The sequence below is a fragment of the Amphiprion ocellaris genome, chromosome 11, assembly GCF_022539595.1.
Source record: "Amphiprion ocellaris isolate individual 3 ecotype Okinawa chromosome 11, ASM2253959v1, whole genome shotgun sequence".
Classification (NCBI taxonomy): Eukaryota; Metazoa; Chordata; class Actinopteri; family Pomacentridae; genus Amphiprion; species Amphiprion ocellaris.
The window spans coordinates 17489015-17509352 of record NC_072776.1 but is presented as its reverse complement, the minus strand read 5'-3'; the positions used below and the strand labels follow the sequence as shown (position 1 = coordinate 17509352).

General features: G+C 39.1%; 1 protein-coding gene across 1 annotated transcript in view; it reads right to left on the bottom strand.

Moving 5' to 3' along the window:
- LOC111575676 (neuropilin-2-like) overlaps positions 1-20338 on the bottom strand; it is a 117758-nt gene that overhangs the window by 57525 nt on the left and 39895 nt on the right. Inside the window, exon 7 of the mRNA XM_055014953.1 lies at positions 7677-7832. Coding sequence (XP_054870928.1) covers positions 7677-7832 — 156 coding nt within the window. The remainder of the gene's footprint in view (positions 1-7676; positions 7833-20338) is intronic.

Sequence of the window (20338 nt, the reverse complement as noted above, 5' to 3'; positions counted from 1 at the left end):
CCTCTCTTCCTCCCTCTGCACCGCTCAGTTCCTCCTCACTCTATCAGTTCGATGCTTGACTACTTAACCTTTAGCTTGTTTCTTTTTCTTTCTTTGCTAATTTTTTTCTTCTAAACGTTCCTCCCATCACAATGCCTCTCCCTCCCTCTCATTCCACCCACGCCTCCCTCCTCCATCCTTCGCTCTCCATCCATCCTCCCTCCCACAGATTAAAGTGGGAATAGGAGGTTTTGGTCTTGGCCGTGGTCCAGCGTTGTAATGGCCACAGACAGCTCTGCCTGTAGCAATTCAGGAGGAGTATGTAACAACATTTGTATCACGTCAAACTTAAATGTACCTATCCGCAGAAGGTCTCAAACTCTTCAAGACTAAACCGAGACATCATCATTTCTCAACCTCAGATGGGCAATTTTGTGTTCTGAATCACTAGATAGTTGAAGTTATACAGACAGTATCATATTTTTTCTCCTTCTGTGTATTGCAAGTTCCCATGAGCAGTCAAATGATCTGCTATTGACCTGTTAATCAAAGGGGAATTTAAGATAAATGACTGCTCAAGCAGTAAAGACAGGAACAGAGTAATACAGATTCATGTATGGATTAGAGGAGACAGCATTTAGGTTCACATGGGTGTCTTATACTTTGCCCATATGTCTGTTTGACTCCCCTGTTTCTCTGGTAGTATCTGTCAGGACAATGTTGGAAAAAATTATGGATGAATATTACTTTCTCCTCCTGTCTAAAAAGTTTTTGCTAGTTAACGTCTATTCCATATGTGCCATCTGGTTCACGACAGGCCTTTAATGACATTATCAAATACATTACAGATCACACAAATCATCGTGATGCTGTGTGACAGCAGCACCGCCCCTATGGGCTGGCTCCCAGATGTTTAAAACCAGAGTGTGTGTCTGTGTGTCTGTGTGTTTGTGTGTGTGTGGACAGTGGCTATTTTATTAAGAGCTACTCATCTGTGACAAATGTTAAGATACAATAAGAAAGAGGTTGTAAACATAAATCTATCCACATGCGTGTGCTTTATTTGTACGTCTTCACTCTCATGTACATGCAGAATTGTTTTGTGCGCTACTATGTCTTACTAGGCACACATCCACTATGCTGTACTCATACCTTTCTTTTTTCTATCCATGTGGCTTCCATTAATTCCTGTCCTCCTTTAATACCTCTTGCTCATAAAACACTAATTCAATAATTCTTCCAGATTAACACGCACATACACACACACACTCACTGGAGCATCACTGTAAGCCAAGTACAAAAAGTCATTTGTTTTAGCAGGATAAACGTGCCTGTCTATTTCATGATGACTTTCTCAGAGACATACGGGGGGAGGCAGAACAAATGATGCCGTGTCGAGGGAGGGAAAAGAAAAAAGATGGAAAAGAGTGCAAGAGTGGAAGAAGAGGGTGAATGAAGATGTGACGAGAGTGAATGAGTCAGCAGGGAGAGAGAAATTGATGGATGAAGAGATTTTTTAAGGGAACGAGTGAAGGGGTGAGTGAATGAAAATGTCAAGGAAGAGATGGATGGATAGACGTACAGTTCAGCGCAGGTTCAAACAGTTAACATAAGGGGATCAGCTGACCTTTGTATATTCCTGGCATGAGTAAAAAGCAGCCCAGTGTCACAAAAGTATGTGTAATAGCTGCGCTGGTCCATAGCACAAGCATATTATTTTCACAAAAATGGTTGTAAAATTTTAAGACGCTCACGGTTTTTTAGGGGCCATTCTTGAGGCAGGACTTGTCAATGTAGAAAACAACCAGACATTTGCGCAGGTGTCCCTTAAGCCAAATAATGATCTTTTCTAAACCTACCTGGTATTACCATCGATGACGTATGGAGCAGAGACATGGTCACTAACGAAAACATCTAAAGAATAAATTGGCTGTAGCCCAACGCAGCATGGAAAGAGCAATGCTTGGAATCACAATAAAAGATAAGATCAGAAATGAAAATATAAGAGCTCAGACAAAGGTGGAAGATGTAGTCTGGAAAGCGGAAAAGGCAAAAGGCCAGTGGGCAGGACATGTCGCCCGAATGGACATCAACAACTGGGCTAGGAAAACAACAGAATGGACGCCAAGGGACAGAAGAAGAACGAGAGGAAGACCAAAGCGTAGATGGAGAGATGATATCGAGCAAAAGGCGGGAAGTAAATGGATGCAAGTGGCACAAAATCGTCAAGAGTGGAAGCGTATGTGGAGGCTATCTGACAGCAGTGGCGGGACAGGCTGAGAGAAGAAGACCTGGTAGTTTTGGTACTGAAAGTTAAGCAAGGATTTTTTTTGTGTGCAAATAAAAGAAAACAGTGACTGAAAAACATTTGCACCCAAGCCATGATGGTTTGTTAACTGCAACCAAGCAATTTTTGGGCCTAGGCTTGAAAAAGTAATTTTGACGACTAAACAAAAGGAAAAACCAACTGAAAACAACAGCAAGTGAAAACAAAAGTAAACAGTGAGTGAAAATGTGACAAAACACAGATTAGATGGTATCCAAACGTACGCATTCTGGTTGAAAATCCTGTTCGTAATGGAATTTGTTGGTCTTCTTACATATAATGAGTTAAGTGACAGGAAGTGGCCAATAGAAAATAATAAAAACTGGGCCAAAAAAATACATTGGCATCTTACAATTTTACAGCCTTTATGGTAAAACTAATACCTTACTTCGATTTGGACCAATGTAGCTATGAACACATTTTGGAGTAAGACTGAGTTGTACAAAGTGGCGGCTACACAAAGTCAGAAATTAGCAATGTTGCTATAAGGCTTTCACTTAAATTTATATTGAGACAAAAGAAAAATATGACATGCTTAATCACTGTTCGCTGCATGAACTGATCCAGGATCTACTCTCAATTATAAAAAACAATTTCCTTGAGTTATCCCGTGAATGCAGATGCAGCATTTTACACATTCAAACTACAGTATAAAACACTCCGCCAAAAAATCTTGGCCACTGCTTTTGAGTGATCTATACGTCTTTCCAGCATAAAACACACACTCACACTCTGAAAGATGAGAGAGACAGCATGGAAAGGTCGATGCTGACTGGCCAGCTGAGAAGGGACCAAGATACTGACACCATGATTTCATCATCAGATAAATAGCCATCACACACGGTGTCTTTTCCACCTTATCTCTGCTTGACTTCACTGTATTTCATTCATCTTTTCCTCCAGAGATAACAAAAAACCCAAAGGTGGAGACCACCCTGTGTGAATGCATGCAGTAGATTCATTTATCTAGTTACTATCCATAATGAACCAATGAGACGATGATGATATACAGTAGTGGATTAAATGGAGTGATTGACGACCCTGAGCTGAACCATGAGATTACTGCGCAGACTGACTCACCAGGGGGCCAAACGGCTCAAAAGACCCTCGCCGTTTGGCTTGTCTGCATTTGTATGTATTCTACCAGAAGCTGCAGCTGATTTATTCTAGACCCCTCCTCCCCCAAACACACACATTCATATGCACACACGCTCTCAATGTCTCTCTTGGTATTCAGCTCGAAGCGGCTTTCCAGGGTTATGGGGGGAATCAAGAGGGATTATGGGTGGTGACACCAACAGCTAACCTCAAAACATTGTCATTAATCTGTTTTGCATATTGGATTTTTATTGTTTCATAGCCTGTTGCCAGTGTGCCATTAAACTGGGCTGTAGTTGCTATGTGGCTGACAATACTGAATGGATGTTATAATGACTGATTGGTTCAGTTATTTTCTTTTCTTTAAACCATAGTAACATTCCTGAATGTTCATTTATTGGGGAAAAACATGCAGTTTACTCCTGCAAATGTATTCCTGCATAGTATAGCAATTAAATTCTCTAAAAAAAAAATAACTGTCGACTAAGCTTAATAGCTGAACACATGATTGAAAAAACTTGCCTTACACTTACTTCCTCTGCCTCTTTCCTCTATCAACCTTCCATTTTTTTATTTTTTATTTTCTGTGCTGTTTTATCCATCCATCACTTCTCTGGGAGTTAGCTTTTGCTGTAAGCCTTATGGGATCTGCAGGCCACAAAGGAACCCCAGATGGTTAGACTGGATCTCCCGTTTCCCCTTCTGAGCAAAATGCATGCGTCTGTGAGCGTGTGCATTAGTGTTCATAAAGGAATAAGAGTTTATAGCACAAAGCTAGACGTGGCGTTAGACCGCAGGACAAACATGTGTGACCACTAGCAGGGGGAGAACGGCTGTGATGGAAAAACCAGCCGCAACCACTGGAATGCTCTTCCACTTTAATTGCAGTTCCAACCATTAAGACTCTCCACATTGTCTGCTTCATTTCTACCTGGCACCCCCCACACTGCTGCATACTCACCGATGACATATCATGCCTTTACACCTTGGAGAGAAACTGCTTAGAAACTGACCCAATCGGGTCAACATTATAGGCAGAACTCTGACCAGACAGTAACAGAAACCAGATGGGATGTGAAAAGCAGAATGTGCGGTGTAAATGCAGTTGCATACAATGATGTAAGATATCACTTGGAGCTTGGAGACGTGCGCTGGTTCTGGCTCGGTCATAAACGCTTAAACGAAACCAACTGAATGGCAGTGGAACGGCTGTAATTGCAGACACCGGTTAAATTTTGGGCTTGTGGTCAACTCTTGCTGCATATATTCCATCTCATATTTCTCTCTAAGTCTTCCACGAGAACGCACGTCGAGGCATGTGTGCAACCTAAGATAAGTTTCTCTAGTTGCCTCTGAGTGTTTTGCAGTTGCTACCATATGTGTTTCTGCCTACCTTATGATTCTTGCCATGTCTGTAGACCATCCAGTCCTCTCCATTAGTGCTGACCTCCAACTTGAAGGTGGTAACATGGTAAGCCTTCTGAGTTTCCTTCGAAATGGCGCCCTGAGTGGCGATGCCAGTGAGCACCTTCAGAGTATGGAGGTCCACCTGTTGGTGGGGACAGAGGTATGAAAACACCATTAAAGAATGCAAAAAACTGAGAACGCATCAACTAGTTGGTTTCTGAAGGAGTGTCTGGTATATATAATGCAGACACAGACAGGGAACCACTGCAAACTTTAACAAATAAGTAAATTGGTACAAAAAAGAAAAAAGAAAATGCTTTAATTCTTAAAGTCCTTTCGCCTGGTAGTTTTGGTACTGAAAGTTAAGCAAGGATTTTTTTTGTGTGCAAATAAAAGAAAACAGTGACTGAAAAACATTTGCACCCAAGCCATGATGGTTTGTTAACTGCAACCAAGCAATTTTTGGGCCTAGGCTTGAAAAAGTAATTTTGACGACTAAATGAAAGGAAAAACCAACTGAAAACAACAGCAAGTGAAAACAAAAGTAAACAGTGAGTGAAAATGTGACAAAACACAGATTAGATGGTATCCAAACGTATGCATTCTGGTTGAAAATCCTGTTCGTAATGGAATTTGTTGGTCTTCTTACATATAATGAGTTAAGTGACAGGAAGTGGCCAATGGAAAATAATAAAAACTGGGCCAAAAAAATACATTGGCATCTTACAATTTTACAGCCTCTACGGTAAAACTAATACCTTACTTTGCTTTGGACCAATGTAGCTATGAACACATTTTGGAGTAAGACTGAGTTGTACAAAGTGGCGGCTACACAAAGTCAGAAATTAGCAATGTTGCTATAAGGCTTTCACTTAAATTTATATTGAGACAAAAGAAAAATATGACATGCTTAATCACTGTTCGCTGCATGAACTGATCCAGGATCTACTCTCAATTATAAAAAACAATTTCCTTGAGTTATCCCGTGAATGCAGATGCAGCATTTTACACATTCAAACTACAGTATAAAACACTCCGCCAAAAAATCTTGGCCACTGCTTTTGAGTGATCTATATGTCTTTCCAGCATAAAACACACACTCACACTCTGAAAGATGAGAGAGACAGCATGGAAAGGTCGATGCTGACTGGCCAGCTGAGAAGGGACCAAGATACTGACACCATGATTTCATCATCAGATAAATAGCCATCACACACGGTGTCTTTTCCACCTTATCTCTGCTTGACTTCACTGTATTTCATTCATCTTTTCCTCCAGAGATAACAAAAAACCCAAAGGTGGAGACCACCCTGTGTGAATGCATGCAGTAGATTCATTTATCTAGTTACTATCCATAATGAACCAATGAGACGATGATGATATACAGTAGTGGATTAAATGGAGTGATTGACGACCCTGAGCTGAACCATGAGATTACTGCGCAGACTGACTCACCAGGGGGCCGAACGGCTCAAAAGACCCTCGCCGTTTGGCTTGTCTGCATTTGTATGTATTCTACCAGAAGCTGCAGCTGATTTATTCTAGACCCCTCCTCCCCCAAACACACACATTCATATGCACACACGCTCTCAATGTCTCTCTTGGTATTCAGCTCGAAGCGGCTTTCCAGGGTTATGGGGGGAATCAAGAGGGATTATGGGTGGTGACACCAACAGCTAACCTCAAAACATTGTCATTAATCTGTTTTGCATATTGGATTTTTATTGTTTCATAGCCTGTTGCCAGTGTGCCATTAAACTGGGCTGTAGTTGCTATGTGGCTGACAATACTGAATGGATGTTATAATGACTGATTGGTTCAGTTATTTTCTTTTCTTTAAACCATAGTAACATTCCTGAATGTTCATTTATTGGGGAAAAACATGCAGTTTACTCCTGCAAATGTATTCCTGCATAGTATAGCAATTAAATTCTCTAAAAAAAAAATAACTGTCGACTAAGCTTAATAGCTGAACACATGATTGAAAAAACTTGCCTTACACTTACTTCCTCTGCCTCTTTCCTCTATCAACCTTCCATTTTTTTATTTTTTATTTTCTGTGCTGTTTTATCCATCCATCACTTCTCTGGGAGTTAGCTTTTGCTGTAAGCCTTATGGGATCTGCAGGCCACAAAGGAACCCCAGATGGTTAGACTGGATCTCCCGTTTCCCCTTCTGAGCAAAATGCATGCGTCTGTGAGCGTGTGCATTAGTGTTCATAAAGGAATAAGAGTTTATAGCACAAAGCTAGACGTGGCGTTAGACCGCAGGACAAACATGTGTGACCACTAGCAGGGGGAGAACGGCTGTGATGGAAAAACCAGCCGCAACCACTGGAATGCTCTTCCACTTTAATTGCAGTTCCAACCATTAAGACTCTCCACATTGTCTGCTTCATTTCTACCTGGCACCCCCCACACTGCTGCATACTCACCGATGACATATCATGCCTTTACACCTTGGAGAGAAACTGCTTAGAAACTGACCCAATCGGGTCAACATTATAGGCAGAACTCTGACCAGACAGTAACAGAAACCAGATGGGATGTGAAAAGCAGAATGTGCGGTGTAAATGCAGTTGCATACAATGATGTAAGATATCACTTGGAGCTTGGAGACGTGCGCTGGTTCTGGCTCGGTCATAAACGCTTAAACGAAACCAACTGAATGGCAGTGGAACGGCTGTAATTGCAGACACCGGTTAAATTTTGGGCTTGTGGTCAACTCTTGCTGCATATATTCCATCTCATATTTCTCTCTAAGTCTTCCACGAGAACGCACGTCGAGGCATGTGTGCAACCTAAGATAAGTTTCTCTAGTTGCCTCTGAGTGTTTTGCAGTTGCTACCATATGTGTTTCTGCCTACCTTATGATTCTTGCCATGTCTGTAGACCATCCAGTCCTCTCCATTAGTGCTGACCTCCAACTTGAAGGTGGTAACATGGTAAGCCTTCTGAGTTTCCTTCGAAATGGCGCCCTGAGTGGCGATGCCAGTGAGCACCTTCAGAGTATGGAGGTCCACCTGTTGGTGGGGACAGAGGTATGAAAACACCATTAAAGAATGCAAAAAACTGAGAACGCATCAACTAGTTGGTTTCTGAAGGAGTGTCTGGTATATATAATGCAGACACAGACAGGGAACCACTGCAAACTTTAACAAATAAGTAAATTGGTACAAAAAAGAAAAAAGAAAATGCTTTAATTCTTAAAGTCCTTTCGTATAAACCTAGTTATATTTGTATATGTTTATACGAATTTAACAACACAAATATACACCTGGACATATCCTCATTCATCTCTCACCTTCTGCTCTCTTTTTCCTCCCCTCCTCATCTCCTTCTCTCTGTTTCTTTCCTCTCTGCTACTCTCTCTCCTGGCAAATCGATAGTAATGACCTGGGGCTCATTTTAATTTCCTCTCATACAATAGCTATAATCACCTCCTCATCCGGATTGTGGATGCTACACTACGTGTCTGGCATGCTGCTGGCTGTGTTGCAGTATACTTGGACAGCAGTGCACTGAATGCCGGCTTCAAACTCCTTAATTTCAAGGTCCCTCAAGTAGATACACATTTGTTTTGCTCCACAGTGCCCAAAATGAGTCCAAGTAGAACGATGCAGCTATCTAAACAACAATGGAAAGTTTAAAAAAAATTAAGAAGGATAACAAAACAACAGAATTATTCTGTTTTACGAACAGATTTTAGAACTGATAAGGAGCAACATTTGTCAGCAAGAACTACTGTACTGTACGGATCAATATTTAAAGTAAAATGTTCATCACTGAAAACTGAAATTAGCTTGTATACGCTACTTAGAGACTATTTAAGACATGAGCCCAAACTGGTTACAGTAGTTTACAGTTCCATAGCAGGGACACAGCACATGTGCAACTGTTTAACATGACTAGTTCACATTTTTTAAGCTCCATCAATTTAAGGCAAACAGATGGAGAGCAGTAGATGAGAAAGGTTCTCCTGGAGGTTATCGCATTTATTTTCCTCCACTGAGGCAGCTGAAACCTGTAGATTAATCAGAACTTGTGTGTGCTGTGTGAGTGTGTGCTCCGTGTCCCACTGGGGTATAGTACAAAACACTCGGGGAGGTAAAATGCTGTGTTTGTTATCTGTCAGAGAGACAGGTGTTTTAGATTACTTCCAACACACACATACACACACACACGGACACACACACACACACACACACACACACACACACACACACATGGCTACACTGGTAGGGCCAGACAGAGATCCACCAAGACAACTAATCGATAGTCCGGAACCGAAGAGGGGAACAGATGAGAGGAGAAGGAGGGGTGAGGAGTAAGGAAGAAAGAGGGAGAAGAAGAAAGAAGAGAAGGAAGGGAGGAACAAATGAGAGAGAGAGAGAGCGCGAGAGAGAGAGAGAGAGAGAGAGAGAGAGAGATGCTAAGTGAGCCTTCCCAAGCAAGGTTCCTCATCAATCACAGAGCTGTTAGAATAACTGAGCCACCAGCACTCACATCATCAATCTGCACCACACCTTACTGAACCAAGCCAGAATAAAACAGAATATAAAAGAATAGAACAGAACAAGAGCATACGCTGCATTAGATGCCTTAGAGAGAGATTTAAACCACACACGTGGCTCTCGAGCCAGCATGGCAAAACATGCATGCCTGAGCTGCGCAGGCACACACAAACACACATACACACACGCGCACACACACACAGTTATAAGACACCACGGGGTGCAAGATGCAAGAAGGAGAGGCACGTTGGCATTTATGACAGCTGCTTGTCAAGAAAGAAGCTGTCACACACACACACACACACACACACACACACACACACACATACACGCTTTACAATCCAAGAGGGGGCCGTCGTGGTAAACTGGTAATAGTGGCCCAGTGTTTGCAGTTATTTTGCTGAAACAAAAATCATATACAAAATTTTCTTTTAAGGTCTTTTTTCAGAATATAACTAAAAATATGGATTTTTTTATTTTTAAAAAAAATAGCCATGAGGGGACCATCAGCCCTGCCTGACATCTACATATCAAAGAGTGGCCCTCCATAGCCTTCAGTGGAGCTGTAGGCGTTAACACAACAGTTCAGCCTGACCGACATCTACACATCAAAGAGGGGACTTCCATTGCAGGCTCTGGAGGGCCCCTCTTTCATACGTAGATGTCGGTCAGGGCTGCGATGGAACTGTCTGTGTTACACAAATGAATGAGTATTAAGTCTAAGTGTAACTTTAAAGTTATAAATGTTTAAACACATAAAAGTCATTTGACTTAATTGGTTTCTCTTACAAATCCCTGATTTGTTTGGCTTGGTTGCTTGGTTGCATGCACTAACATCATGCTCTTATCAAGAACTGTGACATCAGAAACAATTACTTAAATTTTTTATATGTGCGTCTCTATTCACATATATTCAGAAATACAGTTGAAATCTTTGTAAAGTAATATTTTTGAATGTTTGTCACACTTCCTGACAACAAACATGTCTTTGTTTTTCATTTTATATTAGGGGTTCTCACATTTTGCTGTACTAGTATGAAATAACTATGAAATGAGATAAGTGTGAATTTCAAATTGGACCTTTGTATTGCCTCTTTATTATTTCACTCTTGAAGGTAAAACCTTTCATTTGAGGCTCGGATTTAAAAACTTCTGCAACTACAGTTTAATGTGGTCTAATGAACATCTTTTTAGCATCCATTTCAGAGTAAATAATTATTACAACAATGTCACAATAAAAGTTGTAAATGATTCTTTCTCTAATCAGGACTATATTGTAAATACTGAAACGATCTTCTATCCATGTATAAACACTGGGGTGTTAATGTCGCTCTGTGCTATCTAAAAGGGCCCTCGTGTCGTTATGGACTATCTAAAAGAGGACCCCTATCATTCTGTACCACCAAAGTGTGGACCTTATTCTCTGTCAGCCATAAAATCAATCAATTTTGTGAATAAGTTTCCACTTTAATTGAAAATAGATTAATTGAAGGAACTATGATATTATTTAGCATTACACTCACCTTCCTGCAGTAAGTAATATTTTTGAAAATAATTTTAAACATTGCATCTACCTGTAGATTGTGTTCAAAACAAACTGAATGAGGCTTATTTCATTTAAAGTGTTAAACAGAAAAAAGTAAAAAACTACAGTCTCGATGACTGGTGCAGAACAAATGCTGACAGTGACGCTACTATTGGCAGCAATGACAGTTTTGAGAGGTGGTGACCAAATCCTGTGCTGATGTGACTGAGATATTTGGTTGCACCGGTGCTACTATTCAGAAACTTACTTTGGAGCCCTGATCCCAGATGTGTGCACCTGAACATTCCTATAATATGTTTGCTTCTCTTCATCGTGAATGGTGAATTAGCACATACAGACCAGACCTCGACACATGAAGAGTGAAATATCAATTGAAGTGAACTTGGAATGGAATGACAATGACCTGGTTGACAGAGAATCTGCACACACGTGTACAATTCATCCAGCAGATTTACAAGCAGTGAAAAAGGGCCGCAATGGAATTGTGTGTGCCACACAAATGAATTGTTAGTAAGTCTAAGTGCAACTCTAAAGTTTTAAATGTTTAAACACCTCTCCTTTATACAAATATTGTGAAAATCATTTGACTTAATTAGTCTCTCTTACAAATCCCTGATTTGTTTGGCTTGGTTGCTTGGTTGCATGCACTAACATCATGCTCTTATCAAGAACTGTGACATCAGAAACAATTACTTAAATTTTTTATATGTGCGTCTCCATTCACATATATTCAGAAATACAGTTGAAATCTTTGTAAAGTAATATTTTTGAATGTTTGTCACACTTCCTGACAACAAACATGTCTTTGTTTTTCATTTTATATTAGGGGTTCTCACATTTTGCTGTACTAGTATGAAATAACTATGAAATGAGATAAGTGTGAATTTCAAATTGGACCTTTGTATTGCCTCTTTATTATTTCACTCTTGAAGGTAAAACCTTTCATTTGAGGCTCGGATTTAAAAACTTCTGCAACTACAGTTTAATGTGGTCTAATGAACATCTTTTTAGCATCCATTTCAGAGTAAATAATTATTACAACAATGTCACAATAAAAGTTGTAAATGATTCTTTCTCTAATCAGGACTATATTGTAAATACTGAAATGATCTTCTATCCATGTATAAACACTGGGGTGTTAATGTCGCTCTGTGCTATCTAAAAGGGCCCTCGTGTCGTTATGGACTATCTAAAAGAGGACCCCTATCATTCTGTACCACCAAAGTGTGGACCTTATTCTCTGTCAGCCATAAAATCAATCAATTTTGTGAATAAGGTTCCCCTTTAACTGAAAATAGATTAATTGAGGGAACTATGATATTATGTAGCATTACACTCACCTTCCTGCAGTAAGTAATATTTTTGAAAATAATTTTAAACATTGCATCTACCTGTAGATTGTGTTCAAAACAAACTGAATGAGGCTTATTTCATTTAAAGTGTTAAACAGATAAAGTAAAAAACTACATTCAATCACGATGACTGGTGCAGAATAAATGCTGACAGTGAGGCTACTATTGGCAGCAATGACATTTTTGGGAGGTGGTGACCAAATCCTGTGCTGATGTGACTGAGATATTTGGTTGCACCGGTGCTACTATTCAGAAACTTACTTACTTTGATACTAATGTTCATAATGTGGTAACAGACATTTTGGAATAAGTCAAAACATCACCTGTTTTTTAATGCCTTTTTGATTCAACAACTCCAGCTCTATACTAATATGCTTGTGTGGACAGAGGTAAAGCTGATGTTCCTGAAGGTTGATGCCCAACCCCCACACACAATTTACATTTCTATGTTGAGGTGCTACTGGAGACACTCTGCCATGGCAGAAGAGACAAACAGGTTTTTGCTGTAGCACAGCTCAACAGGCTGACTTACATTCAGATCAATGTACCTTGTAGTTATGCATGAATAAATTCTATCAGTTTCAGAAGTTTTATTCACTTTGCAAATCATGATAATCCAGGTATTCACAGAAAACTGAACCATTTAAGTCAAATAAATAAATAATTCTAGTTTCACTTAACAAATGTGCCAGAAATTTCATGTGTCAGTACAACCTCTTGTCATGTGTTGTTTTTTTGTGTTGTTTTGTTTTTAAAGCTAGAAGTATGAGTGTACTTTAAACACTTTAAAGTAGATTTTTCCTGTTTCTGAATATGTTGAGCCTGTCTTTTTCATTATAGCATGAACTGTCATTTGTTACCTTTAACAGCAGCGGAGAATTACATCAGCCTACTACCAGTGAAAAACTGCTCTGTCGCTGCAGGAGTTTTTAACTTCCAAAGGCATGGAAGGCCTCATGAAAATCATCAGCTAAAACACACCTTGACCCGTACTTCAGAATCCATTGCTGAGTGATAACTTACTGTAAGGCTCAGGTTAAACAAGCCAGATTCAGACTTCTCATCTGTTCTAGATAAATCTCTTTACAAGACACAGCAATGACAAAAAAAATCCCTACAAATGGTCCCATCATTCTTTAATTCACAAATCAAGTGTGGGTGTTTTTTGGTTTTAGTTTTATTCCTACTTTCTACAGAAATGCAGAGCAAGACATTCCTTTACAAAAACAAAGTGGATCAATATTTGTTGGACAACAACTTCTCTACAAAGCTAGATTCCTTTTCTGTCACAGCTCTGTTGTGTGTTGTCCAGTCCTTTTATATCTGCTGGACGAACTGAGCAGACATGTGTGTAGATTGTCCTTCAGTCAAGCCCCTGTGTTGCTAGCCCAATTCACATCAATTGAACTCTTCGTGTGTCTACGTCTGGTCTGGCTCCACTGATTCACCATTCATGGGCTGGTGGATCAAACAGGCTGCTGTGATATGGGATTATCAAACGAGCAGCTATTAACACCATGGGTGAAGTCAATGAGAGGAAATAGGCAGCTGTAACTGCAACTCCACATCGCTGTCTGTAAACAGTGGTATTTTTCCTCAAGCTGACATCAGCCATGATGCTAACAGCTATTATGCAACAGACAACCACTTGTCCACTCTGAGACAAGGTAAATGTGGCTTTACATATAATAATCCCAGGCAAGTCTCACATATGCAACCAAAATGGTTGCATATGTAGCTATTTTTCAAGAGTGTCTGAGTTAAAATTTCACATTGTCAGCAGTGTTTAATGATCATCAGGCTGATTTGGAGACACTCCAGCCATCATGGGCAGCTACCTTGTTAGATATTGTAAGCACAGGTTGCAATTTTTCTTGCTCTTTGGCTCAGTCAGTCTCTCCCTGATGGACATGTAGAACAATCCATTTAGCTGTTGCTGTGTTCCAAAGATGAAATGACGTCTAGCAGATTATCCCAAAATAAATGAATAAATGTGGACAGAGACAGGTTTGACTCTGACACACATGATGATCAGAATGCAGGGGCAGCTAGGGAAAGATGATGGAGTCAGTTAAACAGAAAAAAACTAGAAAACTACATTCAATCACGATGACTGGTGCAGAACAAATGCTGACAGTGACGCTACTATTGGCAGCAATGACAGTTTTGGGAGGTGGTGACCAAATCCTGTGCTGATGTGACTGAGATATTTGGTTGCACTGGTGCTACTATTCAGAAACTTACTTTGGAGCCCTGATGCCAGATGTGCGCACCTGAACATTCCTATAATATGTTTGCTTCTCTTCATTGTGAATGGTGAATTAGCACATACAGACCAGACCTCGACACGTGAAGAGTGAAATATCAATTGAAGTGAACTTGGAATGGAATGACAATGACCTGGTTGACAGAGAATCTGCACACACATGTACAATTCATCCAGCATATTTACAAGCAATGAAAAAAAACCTTGCAAACAAAATTAAGACAGAAAGGAAATAATCATTTCAAATGAGTTGTTGTCCAACAAGTATTTAATGCTTTTTTCCTTTTGTAAGGACATTTTCTGCTATGTGTGTCTGCTAAAGGTAACAAATCATTTTTGAGATGCAAAAACCCTTGAAAATTCCCTACATTTAACTAATGTAGTACAACGAGATTGCATTGTTTGCTTCACAGATCAAAACCTCATGCTTTTCTTTACAATTTCGTACTGGTGGATCCTGATGGTGGTAAAAATATGAATGTGAGGATTTCCTTTCCGTCAGAGGTGCGATTTTGATACTAATGTTCATAATGTGGTAACAGACATTTTGGAATAAGTCAAAACGTCACCTGTTTTTTAATGCCTTTTTGATTACAACAACTCCAGCTCTATACTAATATGCTTGTGTGGACAGAGGTAAAGCTGATGTTCCTGAAGGTTGATGCCCAACCCCCACACACAATTTACATTTCTATGTTGAGGTGCTACTGGAGACACTCTGCCATGGCAAAGGAGACAAACAGGTTTTTGCTGTAGCACAGCTCAACAGGCTGACTTACATTCAGATCAATGTACCTTGTAGTTATGCATGAATAAATTCTATCAGTTTCAGAAGTTTTATTCACTTTGCAAATCGTGATAATCCAGGTATTCACAGAAAACTGAACCATTTAAGTCAAATAAATAAATAATTCTAGTTTCACTCAACAAATGTGCCAGAAATTTCCTGTCAGTACAACCTCTTGTCATGTGTTGTTGTTTTTTTGTGTTGTTTTGTTTTTAAAGCTAGAAGTATGAGTGTACTTTAAACACTTTAAAGTAGATTTTTCCTGTTTCTGAATATGTTGAGCCTGTCTTTTTCATTATAGCATGAACTGTCATTTGTTACCTTTAACAGCAGCGGAGAATTACATCAGCCTACTACCAGTGAAAAACTGCTCTGTCGATGCAGGAGTTTTTAACTTCCAAAGGCATGGAAGGCCTCATGAAAATCATCAGCTAAAACACACCTTGACCCGTACTTCAGAATCCATTGCTGAGTGATAACTTACTGTAAGGCTCAGGTTAAACAAGCCAGATTCAGACTTCTCATCTGTTCTAGATAAATCTCTTTACAAGACACAGCAATGACAAAAAAAAATCCCTACAAATGGTCCCATCATTCCTTAATTCACAGATCAAGTGTGGGTGTTTTTTGGTTTTAGTTTTATTCCTACTTTCTACAGAAATGCAGAGCAAGACATTCCTTTACAAAAACAAAGTGGATCAATATTTGTTGGACAACAACTTCTCTACAAAGCTAGATTCCTTTTCTGTCACAGCTCTGTTGTGTGTTGTCCAGTCCTTTTACATCTGCTGGACGAACTGAGCAGACATGTGTGTAGATTGTCCTTCAGTCAAGCCCCTGTGTTGCTAGCCCAATTCACATCAATTGAACTCTTCGTGTGTCTACGTCTGGTCTGGCTCCACTGATTCACCATTCATGGGCGGGTGGATCAAACAGGCTGCTGTGATATGGGATTATCAAACGAGCAGCTATTAACACCATGGGTGAAGTCAATGAGAGGAAACAGGCAGCTGTAACTGCAACTCCACATCGCTGTCTGTAAACAGTGGTATTTTTCCTCAAGCTGACATCAGCCATGATGCTAACAGCTATTATGCAACAGACAACCACTTGTCCACTCTGAGACAAGGTAAATGTGGATTCTCCTTCATTGTTTTGCCTATCCAATTCACATCAACTGAAACCCTATAACCCTTCATGCATCTCCATCTGGTCTAGCTGCACTGATTCACCATTCAAATCATGGCGACTAACGATCTTTTTCCAAAGACCCAGTCACTGTTCAGATCACTGTGCAGGGTTATATATATATACTGGTCTCCTCACAGAAGTTTCAACTTGTCTTTTCTGTTTTGGGGAGCGACAGGTTTAAAGGACAGAAAGCATTTTCACGTGTTTTTACTTCATTGGAGAATCATCTACCTGAATATTTTATTTGTGCATCTTTCTATCAATATATAAAGATATAATAGTTGTATAGGTAAGTATATTGAAGAGGTACTGCCCTACCATCCTTCAAGTTTTTTTCTTCCTTCAAGCAAAGAAAATGTAAGGTAAGTTGCAGTTCTTTAATTTTCTAAAACCTCTATGTAAATGCTAACAATTTAAAAATGACTTTTTTTCCACTTACAATATAAACAAATTTATTTATTTAATGTAAGTTATTGTATTAATAAACCTAAATAGATGTTGTTTCAATGGTCTTCTTTTTTCAACATATGGAGTGTATTGCACATAAAATATTATTTCATATTTGACAGGAAAATGAGACCCAGAAGAGTTTGTCCTGAAAAGGAAGCTTTGCACTTCATTGCTTCTGGGCAAGATAAAGGCTTGTTTCAGAAAAAAATCATCAATCAGGAGAAAGGTATGGCTGCACATAAAATTCTGTTGTCAATATTGTATGTCTGTTGAAATTGTAATTAATATTCAGTTTAGCACCTAATGTATTTTAATGCAGGAAATTGTGTATTAGAATTATTTGTTCTAGTTATGAAAATGTACCTTCCCAATTTGCCATGTAAGCAGCCTTAAAGTAGTTTAGGCAGATGCAAAATGGGAATTTACTTATTTGCTTTCTTATTTGAAGTTAGATGGGAGGATCTGTTCCACTTAACAAAACACTTGAGAAACAGAATCCCATTATCCATCATGCTAAACTAAATGGGTGTTGTGTCTTATTTAATATTTATGTCTAAATATGTAGGTAGCATTGATATTCTCATAGAACTCACAGCAAGAAAAACCTGAGAAGTTCATGATGGAAATGAGATTGACATTCAACACAATGCTAACAGTGATTAGCCAGGGAGTGTCTGTGATGTAGTGATGGATTCATCTTCTCACACTGAAGATGATATATCTGTCATTGAAATGGTAATTATGGATTAATTTTTTTTGGCCAGGGCTGGTAAATATTGATTTTAACTATGTGCTAAAACTACAAAAAAATGTTGTGAGATAATTTATAGCATTCATTTTCTTACTCTTTTTTTTGTATTTCAGGAAATAGAACCACAGATCTCCCTTTCCCTTGATATGTCAGAGGAAGAAGATGATGATGATGATGAACCAACAGAAGTAGATGATGAAGTAACCAAGAAAGTCATCAGAAAAAAGCAGTTAAGACTGGGATGAAAAAGGATGAAAATGTCCTTGAATGCAGTTTGAAGGGTATCCAAGTGAAAATGTCCTCAAACACCGCACACAAACATGTCTACGACAAGAAAAATTACTGCTTCTATTGTCAGAAGCCTTTCGGAAAAGTTTCAAGACACCTGATGCGAAAACATCAAGATGAAGTTGACGTTGCAAAGGCACTTGCACACAAGCAAGGATCCACAATGCGCAGCCTTTTTCTGAGCAAAATATGGAATGAGGGAAACTACCGAAATAACTGTTCAGGCCTATCCTCTGGTTAAGGACAAATAGTACCAAAAAAACAAACAACCTACATGTCATCAGCAACAGATCATATACCATGCCAGTTTTGTTTGGCTATGTGGGGGGGGGGGGGTCTTTTTGTGAGCTTATGAGTTTTTTTTCTGTTATAAACTGTCTTGACAGTTTATTATGTAAAAAACCATTAGTTGTGCTTTTTACTGTTTTATATTTGTGACTGTAGGCAGGTGTTATGTGACAGCTATTGCTATTACAAGCAGTTAGGTAGAATACAAAACATTAGTGAAATGTAATGCTTTTCTTTTTCCTTAAAAAAATACTTATTCCATCTGCTTCTAAATAGCATTTAAATAGATAAAGTTTGAAAATGGTTGGAATATGCTCTGAAATTGAACCTTAGTATATTATGACAAAAATATTGAATCCAGTTATGTTTGAAGATACGGATTCTGTACGTAACCCATCAAATATACCATCTCATCTCAAACTATGTTGAAGTTTACATTTTTGATTTCCCTCAAAAAACACCTCAGACTAATGTCAATCAGCCAACTTGCATTTACAGTCGAGAAAGGTTATAAAAACACCATCTTAGGACTTTGTAATGTCCAGGATTATTGAATTGAACATGACTCATCTCTTAGTTGAATCATTGATCAGGCATATATCCTCTTCTGTTCTTACACACACATGCAGGAGTGTGAACATCGCTCCATGCTATCTAAGAGGGAGTCTATGTCATTCTATGCCATCAAAGAGGGGACTCTTATCATTCAGTACCATCCAACAGTGGACTTTTTTTCCTTCTTCATTTAATTCTAACAGACATTTTCAAAAGGTTTTTATGCATTATTTATTTTTTTAATACTTATTGTGTATTGTAAAAAAACTAATTAATTTGCTGTCAGTATCCCCAATTGATTATTTCCGTTTATACGCAGTCGTGGCGAATGCCATGTACTAATATAAAAACACTGCAGCAGTTTCTAGCAATGATGTGATGCTACATGTAAGCTCTGTACCTTTACAACACTTAAGGTTACACATTAGCAGGAAATTAGGTTCAAGCTTTCTGTTCAGTCATGTTAAACTTTGTGTTTGTTAGTTATTATAATCTAATATATTAAATGTAGGGCTGCACAGTGGCGTAGTGGTTAGCACTTTCGCCACTGTGCAGCAAGAAGGTCCCTGGTTCGCGTCCCGGCTTTCCCGGGATCTTTCTGCATGGAGTTTGCATGTTCTCCCTGTGCATGCGTGGGTTCTCTCCGGGTACTCCGGCTTCCTCCCACAGTCCAAAAATATGCTGAGGTTAATTGATCATTCTAAATTGCCCGTAGGTGTGAATGTGAGAGTGCTTGTTTGTCTGTATATGTAGCCCTGTGACAGACTGGTGACCTGTCTAGGGTGTCCCCTGCCTTCGCCCGAGTCAGCTGGGATAGGCTCCAGCCCCCCCGCGACCCTAGTGAGGATTAAGCGGTGTATAGATAATGGATGGATGGATATTAAATGTAAATCACAAATGTGTTGATAGTAATGCTATAACATTCATTTGTGATACCCTTAGGTTACTATTTTTACATTTCAAAAATTTCTTTCATACTCATCCATTCTGTAGTGTCCATGCCATGCCATGCCATGCCATGCCATGCCATGCTATCTAAGTGGGGCATCTGTGGTTAACTTTTTTCTCCACCATGCATCAACACATGCTTCTATTTACAGACAGAGGACAGAAGTACATTGTAAAATTTGTTAAAACCAGCAGTGAGTGATGCTAGATTCAAGCTTTGCACATTCACGGCACAAATTTGCATTTGTCTTCTTAGAAGAATTTTTATCACACCAGTAGAATGATAGCAGTTAAAATTCTTCCATTCTTTTAAGTTTTGATAATTATTTTTTATGTAATATATAATTTAGTTTATTTTTTTTTATCTGTGTCCATTGTGGAGTGTGAACATCGCTCCATGCTATCTAAGTGGGACCCGTGTCATTCTGTGCCATCAAACAGGGGACTTCTATCATTTTACAAAGTAGTAGTTTCCATCATATGCATCAACACACATTCTCAAACATACTGATTCAGGACACAAGTATATGGTCAAATGAACTTAAATTCTGTTCTTGGGAAAAATGATCAGAGTGTTTTAGGACTGAAAAATT